Here is a 20688-nt window from a genome sequence, read left to right on the forward strand (position 1 = left end):
CGGACGGAAGGACGGAGGGGGTTGGTTACTGGTTTATCTTATCTTCTTATATATATATATATATATATATATATATATATATATATATATATATATATACATACATACATACATACACAAGTCTTCCACCTGGAATATATATCATATATATATATATATATATGATATATATTCCAGGTGGAAGACGATGCGACATATTTGGAGAAGGAAGATATTCCCCATTCATGGTCCTTTTTAAGAGAAGTGTTAGATGTTGGCTACAAGAATGATTCGTGGCGAATAAAAGACAAGTTATCAAAACGGGTATTGCCTATAGTTGCCAGTAAAAACATTTTTCTTACTTTTGATTTTTTGACTTTTAGTTCATTTCATTATTATTATTTTTTTTTACTTTTAATACTTTTACCAGGCTCTTTTTTTTAACCCAAGTATCTGTACATCTACTTAAGTACAGAGTGGAAGTATTTTTGCCACCTCTATTTGCTTAGCCTTCCGCTACCCAGATTTGCCTAGACACCTGGTTGCTAAGCAACACACCGACGAGAACAATTTCGCGTTGTCATATTTGCATTTCAAATAATATCACAATTACAAAGTGATATGGTCCCAATTTAACACAGTTCTATAAAAACATCAAATACATTTTTTAAAAAATAAGCCAAGAGTTACCATGCGGACAGACAGTGACCCCTGCTGGACACACAGCAGTTTGGTCATGTTTTGGTCGAAACACTTTATTCACAATTACTGTCAGCACTCAGGTCTACGGCCTGCTAAGAAAACAAAATTGAACAAACTAAAAAAAAAAGCTCGCTTAAAATCAAATGAGCATGTACATAACACCGTTGTGCTGTTCCTCTGGCACATAATAAACGTTATAAGTTGATGTCTTCACAGTGTATCCTTATAAGTGCTTTTCTCATGTAAAGAAGCAAAGTACAATCTACATTCCCCTTGATAGTAGTCCATTTGTTTCAACTCACACTATGAGGTCCGCCTCTTCGGTATTATAAAAATATTGTAAACATTTATATCAATTGCACAACATACATTCAATTACAAACTTGTACTGTACAGCAAGTTTACTTCTGTATGGTTATCCTGTAGCACCATATAGCAAGCTAGATTGAGACATCTACTGTGCGGTACTGTCGTTACAAAGGATAAAATAAATGGCATTAATAATACACATTCTGCCAACTATCAAATATTTTGGACTGGTTGGGCTTGTTAGGACCTTTTTCAAAAAGTGGCATGTTGAGATGTGTTAAAGGTGAGTGATCAACACCACTCAAACATCACTAGTTTGAGGAGGACGGCTCATTGAGAACATTCAATATTAAAGTAAAGTTCAACTATGATACAAAAGATAATGGCCAAATGTCACGTTTGTATTTAGTGGACTCAAAAGTTCACACCACATCAGTGTACAGAAGCATTCGTATAGACAATGACATGTCTGCACGGCCATGGATCATATGATTTAGGTTTTAAGCATGAGTAACTTGTATGAGTAGCAGCAGAGTTGACAGCACAATCCACTCCAGTCCAGTGTCACGGGGATGAAAGCTGATTAAAGCTAATACTTATCTACAAACAGTGAAACTGAGTGGCTTGTGCATACACATACAGTCCCATGTAAATCACAGCATCCAGTTCATGTTGACGGATCTTGACCCCAGAATGAAATGTGTGAAGAAGAACAACTCATAATGACAGAGTTGTATGGGCTTCCTCTCAGTTTCTTCATGTCTCTTGCCTCGGTGTGTGGCTCTGTAATAAATTAAAACCCCAACTAATGATGTCATCAGAGTGTGGCAGGGCTGCCTCTTGTGGTTGGCAATGGGAAACAGTTGGTTAACCCACCCAACCGTCCCAAATCTGCCCCCTGTCAAGAGAACACAACAAATCAGTCCGTGACTTGTGGTATTTACTAACAAGTACGCCTCCAGTTGTAATCCGTTCCTGCTAAGAAGGTGAAGAAATTAACAAATGACAATAACAAGACATGAGTTAATTACGCAACATGACATCTGCATTGAAATTGTTATTTGAATGAGCAAAGAGGAAGTTTAGATGTTTGCAATGCAGGTAAAAACAGAGTGAGGAGCTTGTGCAAAGCTATTTCAGCATTTATTTGATATCCCACTAGTCCACTGAATTGTCCGTGTGCTAGTACAATCTCTGTCATCACTACAAAGACAATCCAGCACACGTAGTAGAACTAGGGTGCACTAGTAGAATGACTGTCTTACTCGTGACATTTTTTCAAAACAGTGGTGCCTCGAGATACGAGTGACCCGACTTACAAGTTTTTCGTGATACGAGCCATCGTTCGGCCAATTTCTTACATTATCTCACAAAGTAAAAATTTGAGCGCTGTATGGTAGCACTGAATGCAACTCACTTCACAACAACAGCAACTATTCAAAAAAAGAGCCTTTAATCTGTTTAATGTCTCAGTTGAAGTGTACTGTCAAACTAAACGCTAAACAAAGAGAATTACATATTGTGTATTTATAACCACCACACAATTTGCCTCCCGCTAGCTTAATCATAACACACACTGCAAACCGCCATACACAGGCAAACAAATTGCATCGAAAGTCACAGCGTTATAACCCTTTAAGCAACGACTATTTGAACACAAACGGTGTATCAACATATGTAGACAGACAACAAGGCCTACATATACAGTGGGTACGGAAAGTATTTAGACCCCTTTACATTTTTCACTTTTCTACATTGCAGCCATTTGCTAAAATCATTTAAGTAAATTTTTTCCCCTCATTAATGTACACATTCAAAAGTTCTGGTCGTCCCAAACGTCTTCCATTTAAGGATTATGGAAGCCACTGTGCTCCTAGGAACCTTAAGTGGAGCAGAATTTTTTTTTTGGGAAACTTGGCCAGATCTGTGCCTTGCCACAAGTCTGTCTCTGAACTCTTCAGGCAGTTCCTTTGACCTCATGATTCTCATTAGCTCTGGCATGCACTGTAAGCTGTAAGGTCTTATATAGACAGGAGTGTGGCTTTCCTAATCAAGTCCAATCAGTATAATCAAACACAGCTGCACTCCAATGAAGGTTTAGAACCATCTCAAGGATGATCAGAAGAAATGGACACCACCCGAGTTAAATATATGAGTGTCACAGCAAAGGGTCTGAATACTTGTGGCTGTGTGATATTTCAGTTTTTCTTTTTTAATAAATCTGCTAAAATTTCAACAATTCAGTTTTTTCTGTCAATATGGAGCGCTGTGTGTAAATCAATGAGGAAAAAAATGAACTTAAATGATTTTTGCAAATGACTGTAATATAACAAAGAGTGAAAAATTTAAGAGGGTCACAATACTTTCCGTACCCACTGTATTTTTTATCCTCTGTGAAAAACGACTGATATCACTGCAGTTTACTGAGTCACTTACAGTACTTGTGAAAGTCTTCTTCTATGACTGTATTATCGTGCCCCCCCCTGGTGGCCAAGTTGCACCCACCAGAAAGGAGTCGCATTGAATTAATTATGATGCACAACCTGATTAAATCCTTTTCATTCTATTTAACTATGTTATCACCATGTTTTATAAAGTACAATTATTACAGTGTGCTAGTTTCCTCATAATAAGAAAAAAAATACAAAAATGTTTGTTGGGCTTTTTGGGGAGGCTGGAACAGATTAATGGCATTTCCATTCATTTCAATGGGGAAAGATGATTTGGGATATAAGTGTTTTGAATTACGAGTGTGGTCACAGATTGAATTAAACTCCTTTCTTAAAGCACCACTGTACTGTATGACATTTCTGCACACCAGTAGAATAACTGGATGCGATAGTAAAATAACTACATGTTAAAAACTATGCACAAGTTGCCATCTGCATGCAACTAGTATTACTACTGAAGTGATTGATGCCAACTAGAAAAATTTTATAATGTCACTAGGAGTACTAGTAGCACGCAGTTGTCAAGTAGTGGACAGCATTGCCTCACTGGTAACATTTAGTCAGTCTAGTAGTGTGGACAAAGAGCATACTAGTAAATGGAGAATTCAGGGCACTCATAGGATATGGAATAAAAGCTCAGACAGCTTGCCATAGGAGCTTGGCATGCTACAAGGGAACAGATGGCTTATAACAAACTCACAGTGATTTGGACGACGGTTTCTTCACTTTTGGCCTCTTTCGACGATAAACCGGCCTGAAGCATGCACAGCACGATAACGTGCAGAGCAAATGCATGTAAACAAACACAGGTATAAACACACACACACACACACACACACATGCATGCACACAAACAAACATAGACACACACACACAAACACAAACAGCAGAGATTAGAAATTACATGTCATTACAAGAATATTTTCTTAGGCTTCTGCTTCTGGATGCTTAAAAAGGCTTTCTTTGGGAGTCATGGCAGTTGGAACTTCAGTAAGTAATTTGAGCAGGAAAACAACCGAAGACACATCAGGGAAGCTGAAACTTCCCCGAGTTCTTATTGTAACCTGAATTCCATCTGCGGGGTTTGTAAAAGTAATCAGAAGAAAGGATAGTGGAAAAAAATACCTGTATTCACTAAAGTAGTTTCGCTCTTTGCCTCCTGAAAAGAAATGTAAGTAACATTAGTTTCACACTGACATGACTGGAGTTGCTCCAATTCATCAAGTTTGCCTTTAGGGCCTTGCACGCTCACCCTTTTCAGGGTTGCACTGCTTGTGTCCCTTGCAACCCCGTAATTCCATGAGCTGTTGATGCATCGAATTCAAAGCGTTGCGGTCGAGGGTGCTGACAGCATTAATCAGCTGCAGGAATAATACAAACATAACTCAGCTTTATACATAACAATGAGGCTATGACAAACAAATCTGTAGTCTCCATATGGAAATTCTGATTGTGTGCGATTGAACAATAAATGTGCGACTGGAGAAGGAATACCTGGTATGGGTCTGTGTTGAGGTCAAAATACTCCAGGAAACCCGTTGCAAACTCACAGAACAGGAAGTTGTGTGTGTCATTGATGGTCCTCAGGCACCAGTAGGTGTTGTTGTTGGCACTGGTACATGCACAGAATGGCCCCACTGAGGCAGGGAGGGCGCAGAGACGTGGAAAACGGAAATCACGACAGTGTTCCAAACTATTGTTTTTGTCAAAGCTGTCCTGGGATTTACAGTAGCTAAATATAGGCCACCGTTCCAACAAACACTTATCAGAAGTGACAAGTTCATGCATTCATCTGTTTTCTATTCAGTAAGCTGAGTAACGGGGCAGCGGGACCAAGCCCTGCCATGAATAGCGGAACCGTGAGTATTTGGCGCCCCTCAAAAAAGGTCCACAATTACCTAAAGATGCCACAAGTTGGTGGCAAAGCACTATTTTTGTCTAAACGAAACGCCTCAACATGGTTCTCTGACACCAATATGCCACAAGATTGTGGCAAAGCACGATTTTGGTTCAAATTAAATTGCTCAACTCACATCCTCCTTGACACCTAGCTACCACTAGATAGAGCCAAAGTAAAACTTTCATGGTTTACCCTTAGCATACAAATTGCAAATAGATTAGTTTTTCAGCGAATAATTCAAAAAAAAATAATCCACGATTAGGTGAATTTGCAAATGCAGAACCACAAATACACTATATTGTCAAACGTATTCGCTCACCTGCCTTGACTCAGATATGAATTTAAGTGTTTTTGACATAATTGGCAAATAAAGATGATTCTGATTCTCATGTTGGAACAGGAAGGGGCCATCTCCAAACTGTTCCCACAAAGTTGAAAATGTCCAAAATATTAGCCCCTGAGCTCCAATGAAAGGAAATCTGAATTCTTCAGCATACCAAGCGATTTTGGACAGTCAGACAATTTGGGGACTACCCCTTCCTGTTCCAACATGTCATGGATGAAAAAAAATTGGTAAGGCTGAACTTGACTGGCCTGCTCAGAGTCCTGATCTCAACCCGATAAGAACACCTTTGGGTTGATTTTGAGTGGACAGTGAGCCAGGGCTTCTCGTCTAACATCAGTGTGTGACCTCACAAATATGCTCCAGGTGGAATGGGCAAAAAATCCCATAAACTCACTCCTAAACCTTGTTGAGTTGAAGCTGTTATACAGTCGCTGCAAATCCCGGGGTACATATTGCCACACTGTACTATTGTGATTGGTGACTTTAAAGGGTGCAAACTGATAAGAGTACAAATGAGTCATTATGGCACCCAACACTGGAAATACAATGGGACTATACATGGGGGTTCTCGGTTTACGACTGAATTCTGTTCCAGCGGTGGCAACGTAACCCAAGTGTGCACATCAATCGGAACACATGAAGTCTATCACTAACCTACACTAAATTAGTAGTGAAGTCATAATTACAGTAAATATTTGTATGAAGAACACTTCTCATCCATAAATATAAAACAATCTAATCAAAAACAGTAATTGTGGCAGTAACTGAGCGTGTCAACGTGTTCTTACGCCGTGCGCTGTTCATAACCTCGAAATGTCGTATGGCTGGACTGTCCTAAACCAAGAACCCGTTGTAATGGAAAGAGTACAAAGTTGTGTGTAATTTCTTACTTGTCCAGAAGGGGGCGGTCTGCCAGTGATGATTGTCATGGGTGAAGCAAGTAAGGCCAGGCATGCTGCAGGTGTCATTGTTCTGGAGCCTTTTCAGGAATTTCCGGAGTTTCTTCCTGCGCTTCTGCTCCTTCTGCAGCCACTGCGTCTTCTGCTTTGGCATTCTGATGAGAGGAGATAAAAACACTAAAACACTGATACCCACCGCTCATTATGCCTTAGTCATCAAACACTAAATTATACCTGAGCGAATGCACACGTCCAGTGCGCAGCATATAGTTGTCTTTATTCTTGAGCAGATAGCTGTGACGATAATGTTGAATCAGAATCATCTTTATTGGCCAAGTATTTTAAAACACTCAAGGAATTTGTCTCCGGTAGTTGAAAATTGTAACCATAAACATTGTGAATAAACACTTCGGTAAATTATTATTTATGCCAATAGCCAGTCTCCAAACCTCAACCTAATAGAAAACCTGCGGAGGGAGCTGAGACTTTGAGTTTCCCAGTGGCAGCCAAGAAACTTGAGCAATTAAGAGTGTTTCTGTTAAAAAGCGTGGGGCAAAATCCCTTCTGAACTGTATGCAGACCTGGTCACCAAGTCCCAAAACATCTCATCGCTGTGTTTGCCAACAAGGTACGCATTTCACTCTTTAAAATGCACAATGTTTTATTAATTTTTTTTAGTGCATTTCTGGCTGATGTCCTATTACCATAATCAATAAACAATAATACAAAATAGAGATTTAATTTCTTTGTAAGTGAGCAAACTTCAGCAGGGAATCCAATAATTATGTCCCCCACTGTATGGGACACAGGAATAGTGACTAATTCTCACCTGGGAGTGTTGCACTGACATTCCTCTGGTCGCACCCGTTTTAAGTGTCCTTTGACCTCGCGCAGATTCTTTATTTTGGTCTGCAAAGTTTCAATCTAGCAACAACAATAACGACACAGGTAAGTAAACAATGTTACAAAGTATTTTGTTATGCGTCTAAAAATACAACAAATATGACCATACCTCATGCTCAACGTGCATTTTGTGGTCTTTCCATGCCTGCAGGGACTTATAGAGGCCACCGTCACATTTCACTGTGTCATTCATTAGAATAGAGCATCTGTCAAGAGCAAACATCAAAGAAATCAAAAAGATATCAATTCATGTGAATGATGTCTTCCCTACTGTATGGCATTATTCTAGATCACCATAGCATTAAGCGCCAATGACCACATGTGCACAAACAAACCTGTATGTGACCTTGAGAGCAGCAAGTGGAGTCAGTCTGTTGTCAGTGGTGGGCCTGGCTGTGATTCCCATGCCACTGAACTCTTCATCGTCCTCCTCATGACCAACTCCTCTGCTTCTGTCCAAAGTCCAGCTATCGTTCTGAAAGCTTGCGGGATGGTAGGACTCTTCTAGGTCTAAAGCGTACACGTCTCCATCCAGCTCAAAGGACACAGAGCGGGCCCAACGCTTCCGAGAGGCAGACTTGCTTGATTTAAGCTCTGAAAAGGACAAGACAAATATATTTGATTATAATGAAAAAACTGAGATTTTTTTGAAAATATCAAAGGATGAAAATGTGCTTAGAACACTTCATATACTAATTCCATGAGTCAGATTTCATTTATGTTATTCCTTGGCCCAACTATTTAAGGAGAAATATTGATTAAAATTGACATTTTAAATTGCTTATAAACATATAATTGGGTCTCTGGAGTGCTTGACCACCCATCAAGTGTGAGAATAAAGAACCAAGTAATATTATGTTTTCTGCATATTTCCCAGCTTTGATTGAACTAAGTTACATATTTCACATTAAATATACAGTATATGACAGCACACCACAAAACAAAAATGTCAAGTATATACACTGAAATAATGACGATCTCGTCTCAAGTTAGTCACATATGTATGCAATGTGAAATTTGGGCCTGTTTAGTTGAACACAAAGGTATTGTTCTGTATGTATTATTTATGTAAGTTATGTATCCAAAAGTGTTCTATAGGGTTGAGGTCAGGATTGTCCAGGGCAGGCGAGTTCATCCACATCAAACTCTCTCATCTATGTCTTTATGAACCTTGATTTGTGCACTGATGCACAGTCATGGTGGAACAAGAAGGGACCATCTGCAAACAGTTCCCACAAAGTTGGAAATGGCCAAAATATCAGCTCCTGAGCTCCAGTGAAAGGAAATCTCAATGCTTCAGCATACTCCGAGATTTTACCCCTTCTTCTTCCAACATGTCTGTGCACCGGTGCACAAAGCAAGGTCCATATAGACATGGACAAGACAATTTGGTATGGATGAACTTGACTGGCCTGTTCAGAGTCCCGCCCTCAAACCAATAGAACACCTTTGGGTTAATTTCAAGTGGCCGGTGAGCCACGTCTTCATGTCCAACCTCACAAATTTGCTTCTGGAAAAATGAGCAAATATTCCCATAAACCCACTCCTAAACCTTGTTGAAAGCCTTCTCACAAGAGTTAAAGCTGTTACAGCTGCAAGGGGTAGATCAACATCAGATTAAACCATATTAATTTAGAATGGATCTTCACTTAATATTATATGAGAATCAAGGCAGGTGAGCAAATACGTTTGCCAATATAGTGTATCTCCTTAAGACCACTTGATGGCAGCATAGATACATCCTTCTTTTATTATGAACCTTCAAAACCTTGTAATTTTTGTTAGCAATAAGTACACCATTGACAAGGATTTGCAGGCCACTGCAAGAACTTTTTAAAACGAAGGACATACATCTGAAGAAAAAAAAAGCTTTAACAATAACTACATAATAGTGAGAGATAAAAAAATGTGCTTACTCTTCTTAGTGAGGAGTTTCTTTCGCTTCAGGACGGATGTTCTAAAGCCCAAATTGCCGCAGTTGCAGTTGTCTGCATTTGACAAAGAAGACAGCTGGGGGCCACCGCTGGCCATCAGAGCCTGCATTCGAGGGGCATAGAGACTAGCCATGCCCTTGCACTTATACAGCCGCAGTTTGCCAGACGGGTCCTCCACGCACTGCCACTTCTGAATACAAACAAACAGTAGGAAATGTAATGATGGTGCAGGACTAACAATATTGTGGAGAATAATTTAAATACTAGATGCCAGGCCACGATATTCTAACGAAAACAAATACACTAAAGGGCTCTATTACACCCGCACACACACTCACACAAACACACCCACACTCATTTCTTATTGATGTCACTGTAATGTCACCCTGTACTGTATATGCAACAGACCACATGGTCATAGTGGTCAGATACCTGGCCCCGCTGTTGACAAGAAGTCTGGTACTCTGCCTTCTGGCACAGCTCCCTTACTCGCTGGTATTTAGGCAGGAAGTTCTCCTCCTGAGCCATTTCCTTCCCATCGGCCATTTTGTGCAGAGGCTTTCTGCAAGAACAGGGAAAGAATCATAAGACTACCAGGAAGCCTGGGATGAAGAGTCTGATATCACCAGAGGACAATGCCTCGAATGAAAACATGTTAGAAAAGTCACAAGTCACAGTAAGACATACCCTCTCTCCACAAGGAAGGAATCTCTCCAAGTTTTAGCTTTCCTGTTTAAATTGAACCTGTTAAAAAGGGAGAACACAGAGTAAGCATTTATTATAAGTGAGAGTAAACAATATCACCTATACAGTGTTTCCCTACTTGATCATCATTCGCTTTCTGTGAATTTACCTATTTGCAGATATTATTTTTGGTGCATATTATTTCCTAAAAAACTCAACAACTCGCTGTTTTTGTGCTCAGGTCAAAGCCCTGTCTTAGGGCTGGGCAATTAAATGATCACAATTAGTGATAACGATAAATTCCAGGTCAATCACGATGATCAGCTCTGTGCATATTTCCTCGATCAAACATGGCAGATCAAAGTAGTTCGTTTTTCATGCTCTACTTTCATTTGGAAGTTGTCCAAGCAAACAGAAACTGCGTCTCCTTGGGTTGCCCGCTCCATAGGGAGACACCCCGTCCGACTCAGCCATCCTCCCACAGAGACAATCGACTCATTGGCAGCCCCTCCTCGCCCTGGCGAATTCCCGCAGCGGGCTGTCTGTCAAGCAACAAGTTTTTCCAAGAAGTACCATGCAAGTGATTATATGAAAAGCAGAAAACTGCCACTCACTGCTGCCAGCACACGTACATGCTTCTTCGTATGTGCTAAAGCTATGTAGCATTAGCAGTTCGGCCACCACATAGCAGCAACAACTGTTGCTGCTGTTAAACAACTCAGGACAGAGCACCTTTAGCTTGAAGCCATCCACTTTTCAAGTGAGCAAAGGTATTGGAACAGACATGATTAAATTAACTTAAAGTGAATAACATTTAATATTGGGTGGCATATCCCATACTTGCAATAACTGCATCAAGCCTGTGACCAATTGACTTCACTAGACTGTTGCATTCTTCATTTGAAATGCTTTTCCAGGCCTTTACTACAGCCTCTTTCAGTTCTTGTTTGTTGATGGGGGTTTCTCCCTTCAGTCTCCTCTTCAGGAGGTAAACTATATGCTCTATTGGGTTAAGCTCTGGTAATTGACTTGGCCAGTCTAAGACCTTCCACTTTTTCCCCCTGATGAAGTCTTTTGTTGTGTTGGGACTGTGTTTTGGATCATTGTCTTGTTGCATGATGAAGATTAGCCGATTAATTTAGATGCATTTTTCTTTAAATTGCCAGACAAAATGGTTTGCCAACCTCCACAGGGCAGGGGTGAAGCTATCACAATCCACTGTTCGAAGAAGACTTCGAGAGGAGAAATATAGAGGCAATACCACAAGATGCAAACCACTCATCAGCAAAAAGAATCAGAAGGCCACATTGGATTTTGCAAAGAAATACAGAGATGAGTCACAAAAGTTTTGGAACAAAGTTTTCTAGACTGATGAGACCAAGATTAACCTCTACCAAAGTGATGGAAAGGCCAAAGTATGGAGAAATGATCCACTTATGATCCAAAATACACAAGCTCATCTGTGAAGCATGGTATTGTCATGGCTTGGGCTTGTATGGCTGCTTCTGGAACGGGCTCACTAGTCTTTACTGATGATCTAACGCAAGATGGTACCAGCAGAATGAATTCTGAAGTCTACAAAATCATTTTGTCTGGCAATTTACAGAAAAATGCACAAACTAATCGGGAGAAGCTTCATCATGCAACAAGACAATGATCCAAAACACACTGCCAACACAACAAAGGACTTAATGTCAATCTCTGTTCCAATACCTTTGCTCACTTGAAAAGTGAGTGGCTTCAAACAAAAGGTGATCTCTCCTGAGTTGTTAAACTCATCTAGATGTAAATACTACACAACAAATACAAAGGAATTGACCTTGCCGTTCCAATACTTGTGTGAGTGTGTGTGTGTGTATATATATATATATATATATATATATATATAATATATATATATATATATATATATATTATATATATATATATATATATATATATATATATAATATATATATATATATATATATATATATATATATATATATTATATATATATATATATATATATATATATATATAATATATATATATATATATATATATAATATATATATATATAATATATATATATATAATATATATATATATAATATATATATATATATAATATATATATATATAATATATATATATATATATATATATATATATATATATATATTATATATATATATCATATATATGATATATATTATATATATCATATATATGATATATATATATATATATGTATGTATATGTATCCTCAAAGTATTCTTTCCATCTATCCAGCACACTGCTGGCATTTTCATCTCTATCCTTAATCACCATAACCTGCTGCACATCCTTCCCATCTCTATCTCTCTGTCTGGCCAACCTGTATAGATCTTTTTCTCCTTCTTTAGTGTCCAACCTGGCATTCATGTCATCATATGCCTCATTTGGCCTTTGCCACCTCTACCTTCACCCTAATTCGCATCACCATGCATTCCTTTCTCCTCTCCTCAGTCCTTTCAGTGTCTCACTACTTCTTAGCGAACCTCTTTCCATGTATGATTTCCTGTACTTTGAGGTTCCACCACCAAGTCTCCTTCTCCATTTTCCTACCAGAAGATACACCAAGTACTCTCCTGCCTGTTTCTCTGATCACCTCGGCTGTAGTAGTCCAGTCTTCTGGAAGCTCCTCTTCTCCACCAAGAGACTGTCTCACTTCTTCCCGAAAAGATGCACAACACATGGTTCTCTGCTCTGCCTTTGTGTTCTTAATCTTCCTCCCCACCACCAGAGTCATCTTACACACCACCATCCTATGCTGTCTCACCACACTCTCCCCTACCACTACCTTACATTCGGTAACCTCCTTCATATTACATCGTCTGCACAAAATGTAATCCACCTGCGTGCTTCTACCGCCGCTCTTGTAGGTCAACCTATGTTCCTGCCTCGTCTGGAAGAAAGTGTTCACTACAGCCATTTCCATCCTTTTTGCAAAGTCTACCACCATCTGTCCTTCGAGATTCCTTATGTGGATGCCAAACTTACACATCACTTCTTCATCACCCCTGTTTTCCTTCACCAACATGTCCATTATTAAAATCTGCACCAATCACAACTCTCTCTCTGTCTGGGATGCTCAGAACTACTTCGTCCAGCTCCTTCCGATCCGGTATGGAATTCTTTGGATGAACGCTCATATTTGTTTGGCAAAGTTTTAAGCCCTTCCTGACGCAACCCTTTGCATTTATCCGGGCTTGGGACCGGCCTACAGTTTGCACTGGCTTGTGTCCCCCATAGGGCTGCATCAGAACTACTTCGTCCAGCTCCTTCCAGAATTTCTCTTTCACCTCTAGGGCGGATGACTGGTTAGAGCATCTGCCTCACAGTTCTGAGGACCGGGGTTCAATCCCCGGCCCCGTCTTTGTGGAGTTTGCATGTACTCCCCGTGCCTGTATGGGTTTTCTCCGGATACTGCGGTTTACTCCCACATTCCAAAAACAGGCATTAGGTTAATTGAAATCTCTAAATTGCTCGTAGGTGTGAACGTGAGTGCGAATGGTTGTTTGTCTATATGTGCTCTGCAATTGGCTGCTGACCAGTTTTCCGGGTGTACACCGCCTTTCAGCTGAGATAGGCGCCAGCATACCCACGACCCGAGTGAGGATCAATGGATGGATTATTTATAGTGTTAAATGTATTGTTATATTTTAAGTCGAAACTATGTAATCGGTATTGTTATTAAAGATCCCCTTTCAAAAATTAAAGATGATGCAAATTTGCAAGTGGAAATAATATTAACACTGTATGTGGCACCATAACTTCAAAATTATAGTCTTCACATTTTAAGGCATCTTCATTATCCCAGAGGGGGGTAGTTTGTTTATTTTGGCTGTAGCATGTTGATTATTCCTTAATTTACTGAATACACGTTAATAAAATGTTCATCTAGTCTCTAATTTCTCCAGTTTTCAGTACAGATGCTGTAAAACTCAGTTTAAATTTTTTTTTAAAACAATATTAAAAAAAATTGTGATAATGATCGAGATCGGACGATATGAAAAAATTAATCGTGCAAATTGTTTTGCCATATTACCCAGGCCTACTTGGTCTAATATAAAGGCATTGCTTTGGCACCATCTTGTGGCATCTTGGTGCTAAGGAATTATGTTATAGTGAGGGGAGAAGCTTAATTTAGTTAGGCCATCGCTCCGTCTAACAGAAAAGTAGCACTTTGCTGCCCTCTCGTGGTACATATAGGCTACTAGTATATAAACCTTTTGGGAGGGAGCATCAATTAGTTGTTTTTAGTTTTTGGTATTCATGGAAAGGCTCTGTTCCACAAAGGAAAAAAAACACCTGAAGGACTCCAAGATGGTGAGAAATAAGATTCTCTGATCTGATGAGACCAAGATAGAAATTGTTGGCCTTAATTCTAAGTGGCAAAGTGTATAGAAAACCAGGCACTGCTCATCACCTGTCCAATACAGTCCCAACAGTGAAGCATGGTGGTGGCAGCATCATGCTGTGGGGGTGTTTTTCAGCTGCAGGGACACGACGACTGGTTGCAATCGAAGAAAAGATGAATGCGGCCAAGTACAGGGATATCCTGGATGAAAACCTTCTCCAGAGTGCTCAGAACCTCAGACTGGGCCGAAGGTTCACATTCAAAAAAGACAATGTCCTTAAGCACACAGTTAAAATACCAAAGGAGTGGCTTCAGAACAACTCTGTGACTGTTTTAGAATGGCCCAGACAGAGCGCTGACTTAAACCCAATTGAGCACCTCTGGAAAGACCTGAAAATGGCTGCCCACCAACGTTCACCATCCAACCTGACAGAACTGGAGAGAATCTGCAAGGAGGAATGGCAGAGGATTCCCAAATCCAGGTGTGAAAAATTTGTGGCATCATTCCCAAAAAGACTCATGGCTGTATTAGCTCAAAAGGGTGCTTCTACTAAATACTGAGCAAATACTTATGGCTGTGTGATATTTCCGTTTTACTTTTTTAATAAATCTCCAAAAAATTCAGTAATTACGTTTTTTTCTGTCAATATGGGGTGCTGTGTGTACATTAATTAGGAAAAATTAACTTAAATGATTTTACCAAATGGCTGAAATATAAAAAAAAAGAGTGACAATTTAAGGCGGTCTGAATACTTTCCGTACCCACTGTACGTTCGAGAAAATGACAGTGTGTTGTGGTCCTCAAATTATAGCATAAATAAGTGTTTACCTGTTCACTGGTTTGTCAGTGTCCAGCAGCTTTAGGATTGACTTTCCATCCATTTCTGCAGGGATATCAACACCAGCCATGTCCAGCAGAGTTGGCGCTAAGTCAATGTTCAGGACCATATGGGGGTTACTGCACGGCAACAAAAGCAAAACATTTACTTGATTTGGGTTTAAAAAGACCTAAAAAAAAAAAACAACTGTTGTTAAATCAAATCAATAGGGCATCCTAACTTGCATGAAAATCTGTCACTCACATGGCACCTTGTTCCACATTGGGCCCTCGTACATAGAAGGGAACGCGGATATCAAACTCATAAGGCATTGATTTGCCCTTCACTAGCCCAAACTGGCCAATATGGTAGCCGTGATCTGATGTGTAGATGATGTAGGTGTTATCCAGTTCACCCGTCTCCACCAACATGTTGTACATCTATGGGGGATACAATCCACTGAATAATCGTCTAGAGGAAAACAATTTCCAGTACCAGTTTAAAATAAAAGGGAATTGAATGATATAACAAGTGTGTCAGTGAATATATTAAAAAGCCCCAGTTAGAACAAGCACAGATCTCTCAGGACTTGCTACTCTGGGATATGCATCGTTTTCTTTTCTGTGTCTGTGACGAAGTGTGCGTTTCTTTGCCAAAGCATGGTGGAAAGGCTGTGTACTTGGCCTCCTACCTTCTCCATGCTGTCATCCACAGACAGCAGGGTCTGCATCCTCCTGCGCTGCAGCATGTTAGTAAATTGCATGTGCACAGGTCTCATGGGCCCCGTGTAGCGGAGGATCCAGTGTTTGTCTGGATTAGGAGCATAATTGTAGCTCGGAGTTCTGAAAAGGGAATCGACAAAAATGCTTCACTGTTCATGTTTGTTTCTCCCAAATTTAAGGAAAAAGAGCAAATTAGAGGGCTATTTTACAGTGCCTGATCCTTAGCTGTACGTTATTACACTGACAGTGGAATTTCCTCAATTCAATACTCCCGAAGTTATATAATTTGATCATAGGGGGGGACTTCCATATATATTGTGAGAGGACAGGTCAGTGAGCACCTAAAGCAGGGGTGGCTAACTGGATGAACATACAGTAAAAAAATACACTCCCATCAATGAATGTCCACACTACCATGGCAACAGTAATTTATAATGTCTCTGAACCTACGTACATAAATCATAGTTGCATTACATGACGTTACCTCACCTTCGGCAATACTCCCTCTTCACGTCCTTTAAATGCTTTACATTAGTTTTACAGTTTTATTGTAGAGCAGTTAACTTCTTCACTTCTTTACACTTGCATTGCAGTCAGGGATGTTAATGTTACCAGACTTTAAGTCAATAGTGGCTTAATATACGACACAACCTGAACCAGACTCATTCAAATTCAATATTTGAATATGGAGAATGGACATGGATAGTGTTTGACCTCATATTCCACTCTATAGCACAGCAAGTATTCACTGCGTTCTCATAGTAATGACCTTTGTCGATTTCTGCTGACCTTTTTCTTTCCAAAGTAGCTGGAAAGATATTAATGCAATCCTAAACTGGAGGCTCTACCAAACATAAAATGCAAAGCAGTACAATCAATGGGCTTGTACATGGTGAGCACAATTTGATCAATATTCTCTACAAACCACATGGGTGCTTAATTATTTGGGAATAAACAAAACTAAATCAAGCCGATCCAAGAGGAAAATGAATTTAATCTTTTAAATGGGATCGATTAAACTAAATAAACACTATTGTCTCGTGCTTTAATTCACACGAGCAAATGTAATGTAGTGTGAATAAGGTGCCAATATGAGAAGGTTTATCAAGAGAAGACAACAGGAAATCACTGCCTCTCCCTCTCCTTATGTGAAAAGGTGGGAGACGGAGAGAAGAAAAAGACACTGGAAAACTAACCAAGGGATGCAAATGTATGGAGAAAGAGCAATTAAAAGTTTGTATGAAGGCACTGGGGTCAAATTTACAAATATTCAGCACCTAAAACCTGCATGGCACAGGTTAATGATGCTGAGGGGATTAGATTAATCAAGAGAAGGAGGGAGGGGGTAGGAAGTGCAGTCTAATTACTGGTCCTGGATTTGTCTCTTGAGGCCAGTAGCAGACGTTCTATTATCCAGCAGCACGAGTCGACCAGTCAGGAGCATGGAGCGTCGAAAAGACAAAGGCTCGGGGGCTCTGAAGGAGTATGCGTCTGTCATCATTAGCTATGCATTACATTGACAACATTCATGTCTCTCCTTGATCATTGCTGACAAAATGGAACAAATTAGCAGGGCTCATTACAGCGGCACAGCTAGTGTAAAAATCACATGAGCCAAATAAACTGGAGCGACGCACTGGCTGCGCTCAGAGGCTAGGCTGCCAACAACATCCTGCAAATGGAAGAAGATAACATCGATCGGAGATTATTGAATTTGTTTTTTTAATTATTGGCGAAATGAAATGAAGCTTGAATATGAAGAGGAATTATTAGCAAGTACATAGCTGTACATGTCAAAATGTAAAAATTGATCTCTGTGCTCGTCAGTGAAGATTAATTGGGCATCTGTAAAGTAGATGCATCTACAGTATTTGTCCAAACAGGTGCAAGTCCATATAGGAAAAGGCTTCATATGCAATCAAAGCTACACTGCAGTGTAGTTCATGTGTGCATTCTGAAGGTTGCTCATGTTCTCACATGTGCTGCGAAGCATTGGGGAAGGCAGAGCTGTACTGTGGGGCAGAGTCCTCTGGGCCGTGAGGGGCAACATGGCTCAGAACCATCATGACAGGACGGATAGGATACATCCGCTTGGACATTCGAAAGTAGTTGATGCTGTCGTTGGTGATGATGTCTGTCAGGTAATCCTGTGGAGGAAACACACATTGTTCACCAGCTATTGTGAGTCATAAAATCATTGACGTAGTTGCTATGACCTCATGCTCCACTCGCATGACACTTTAATGATGACTCTTAATTGACGTCTAACCCTCCATCTTCTACACAGCTTATCCTGGGTGGTGGGCAGCTGGAGCCTAGGACCAGACTATGCCCTGACTGGTCACCAGTCAATCACAGGGCACACACTAACACTTGCACTGTCACTGAGCAAGAACTGAACCCACGCCGCTGCACAGAAGTCAGCCGGATGAACCATTATACCACCAGTCACTCCATAATATAACCCTATTCCAATTCTGAGTTAACAATTTCATGGTTGAATCAGAAATGGTATATTAAAGCATTTCAGAAAAATAAATAATGAAAAAGAATGGGCCAAGAGACTTAAGTCACTTTGACGGATGCCGACACTATTCTATTATTTTGCAGTGTATCATTCTAAAGACTTCCTAGATATTTGACCTTTATTGTCCCCAGCACACGTTTGGTGGGGTCACAGCAGTGCAATATGGGTTGGTGTGTAGGGTTTATTTTATTTCATTTATTCTTGCCCGCAAGCCTCGTCAATCGGGACTTCGCGCAGGACGGTTCATTCCAGCAAAGATTAGCTTTGAGATCTGATTTCACCATGGCTGGGCAGAGTGAAGAGGTTGTTTTAATCATGTGTAGAATGTTGTCTGGAATTTTCCTAAGGACAAAATTCTGGGTGGGTCAGTACAATTAATTTAAATCGGAATTGTAAGGGTACCTTTGAATAGTCACTGCTGTGTTTCTCTCGTACTCCATTCCGGCAGAGAGTGTAGTTGTAGAAGCGAGAGTTCTTCACCAGGGCGACCCACTCCCTCCAGCCCGGGGGCACATAGGAGCCGTTATACTCATTGAGATACTTTCCAAAGAAAGCTAATCAATAAACCAGGAAGAACACGATATTACTAATTAGCAAATGGTGTGCTGTTTTGAATCTGTTTTGACACTGCAACATTTACCAGTCCTGTAGCCAGAGTTGTTGAGGTGGACCGCGAAGGTGTGTCGCTCGTGGTGAGCCTGCCATGAGGGTGAGGAGCAGTTCTCGTTGTTGGTGTATGTGTGGTGGTTGTGGACGTACTTCCCAGTCAGGATGGAGGAGCGAGATGGGCAGCACATCGGCGTGGTAGAGAAAGCATTGGAGAAATGTGTTCCACCCTTCTCCATGATGTGCCGGGTTTTGTTCATGGCCTGCATTGAGCCTGGGAGAAAACCGTGGAGAGGGTCAGAGGGGGGGTGAGAGTCAGAGGCAAATGGTAGTGATGAAAGAAACAAGAAAACAATATAAAGCAGTTGAAGAACTAAAAAGGGAGTAAAAGGGTAGAAAGTGAAAAATATAAACATAGGGCATGAGAGAGCTGAAGTCATTACATCTAATGGTGGAAAGAGGAAGGCATGTGCAAGGATGAAGGAATAAATCTTTTTGGTTAAGTATGACCCATTTGGACTCCTGTGTAGTAAAGGCCTTTCAAGCTGATGGTAATTGCTTGGGGAAACAGATGCTTGACCATAAATTCCTGCTTTTCAATGAGAGTCTTCTCACTAGCCATCAGCGGAGGACAAAGAATGTCACCAAGGCTATTATGCAGCCACTCCAGTCCAATACGAACTAAAGAACTTAAGTGGGGAGGGAGATGGCTAGCGTTTGGCACCTTAACAATGGTAGGCATAGGCAGCCTGTATTTCATGCCAGCGATGGAGGGGGTGGCAAGTGGAGCACATGACTTTGACTAAGCCAGTCGTTGCAATGCCAAGAGGCCGCATGAGGCCAACTTTCTCGTTATGGACAGAATAATCATGTGCATGGGTGATAGACATAGACAGACGGATGACTACAGACCCAGAAACAGAATAATAGCCTTACCCAGCTCTATGTCCTGATCATCTGTGAGGATGAGAATGATATTTGGTCGAATGTTTCGGATTTGCCGGTCCCGCTGGGGGCGAGACCTCATGCGATATCCAGACAGATAACTAGAGCCCTGTGCCACTGGAAGAACTCCTCCAAGGGCAAGGAGGAGGAGAAGAATTGGAAGAGGAGTGGAAAGCCTCAGCTCTGCCATCACGCTATCCACTGGTCACCTCAGTCCCGTGTTTCACACAGCCACACTGTGCTCGGCTACCTCCCTCGACCTGTGAGACAAGGCCCAGATTGAGAATGATATACGTAACACACTCACATACGCATACACAATAAAACGGGTGAAAAAGAGCAGATGCAAGCCTTATACAGCCATAACAGGCTGCTCTTCCATACAAATGCACTCGTTTGAGCTGAGCTCAGCTCATTAATCAATCATTAATGATGCATTAGAGTGGTGTCATTGGCTTGGTGTAATGATCTCTGGTGATGAACACATGGCTGCGAGGAGGGGACTAATGGGCCTGGGCTGGGGGCCAGCTCGGCCCTCACCACCCTGTGAGAGGGTGAGGGTGTGGGAGGGAGGGAGTGA

The 20688-nt window shown here is 40.7% G+C and overlaps 1 protein-coding gene across 17 annotated transcripts in view; it reads right to left on the reverse strand.

Annotated features, from left to right (window-relative positions):
- Positions 1-665: 665 nt before the first annotated feature.
- sulf2a (sulfatase 2a) overlaps positions 666-20688 on the reverse strand; it is a 79829-nt gene continuing 59806 nt past the window's right edge. For 13 of the 17 annotated variants that reach the window (XM_061785066.1, XM_061785062.1, XM_061785074.1 and 10 more), the window contains 21 exons: positions 20100-20368; positions 19198-19437; positions 18960-19111; positions 18008-18177; positions 17398-17505; positions 16000-16150; positions 15573-15748; positions 15320-15448; positions 10110-10166; positions 9855-9984; positions 9405-9612; positions 7824-8082; positions 7598-7694; positions 7415-7509; positions 6820-6879; positions 6577-6740; positions 4935-5077; positions 4693-4801; positions 4566-4599; positions 4141-4194; positions 666-1888 (listed from right to left, as the gene is read on the reverse strand). In XM_061785066.1, coding sequence (XP_061641050.1) covers positions 1858-1888; positions 4141-4194; positions 4566-4599; positions 4693-4801; positions 4935-5077; positions 6577-6740; positions 6820-6879; positions 7415-7509; positions 7598-7694; positions 7824-8082; positions 9405-9612; positions 9855-9984; positions 10110-10166; positions 15320-15448; positions 15573-15748; positions 16000-16150; positions 17398-17505; positions 18008-18177; positions 18960-19111; positions 19198-19437; positions 20100-20298 — 2766 coding nt within the window. In that variant the 5' untranslated portion in view covers positions 20299-20368 and the 3' untranslated portion in view covers positions 666-1857. The remainder of the gene's footprint in view (positions 1889-4140; positions 4195-4565; positions 4600-4692; positions 4802-4934; positions 5078-6576; positions 6741-6819; positions 6880-7414; positions 7510-7597; positions 7695-7823; positions 8083-9404; positions 9613-9854; positions 9985-10109; positions 10167-15319; positions 15449-15572; positions 15749-15999; positions 16151-17397; positions 17506-18007; positions 18178-18959; positions 19112-19197; positions 19438-20099; positions 20369-20688) is intronic. The other 4 variants (XM_061785077.1, XM_061785076.1, XM_061785075.1 and 1 more) reach the window with 4 other exon arrangements.

This window comes from Phyllopteryx taeniolatus, chromosome 9 (genome assembly GCF_024500385.1).
Source record: "Phyllopteryx taeniolatus isolate TA_2022b chromosome 9, UOR_Ptae_1.2, whole genome shotgun sequence".
Lineage (NCBI taxonomy): Eukaryota > Metazoa > Chordata > Actinopteri > Syngnathiformes > Syngnathidae > Phyllopteryx > Phyllopteryx taeniolatus.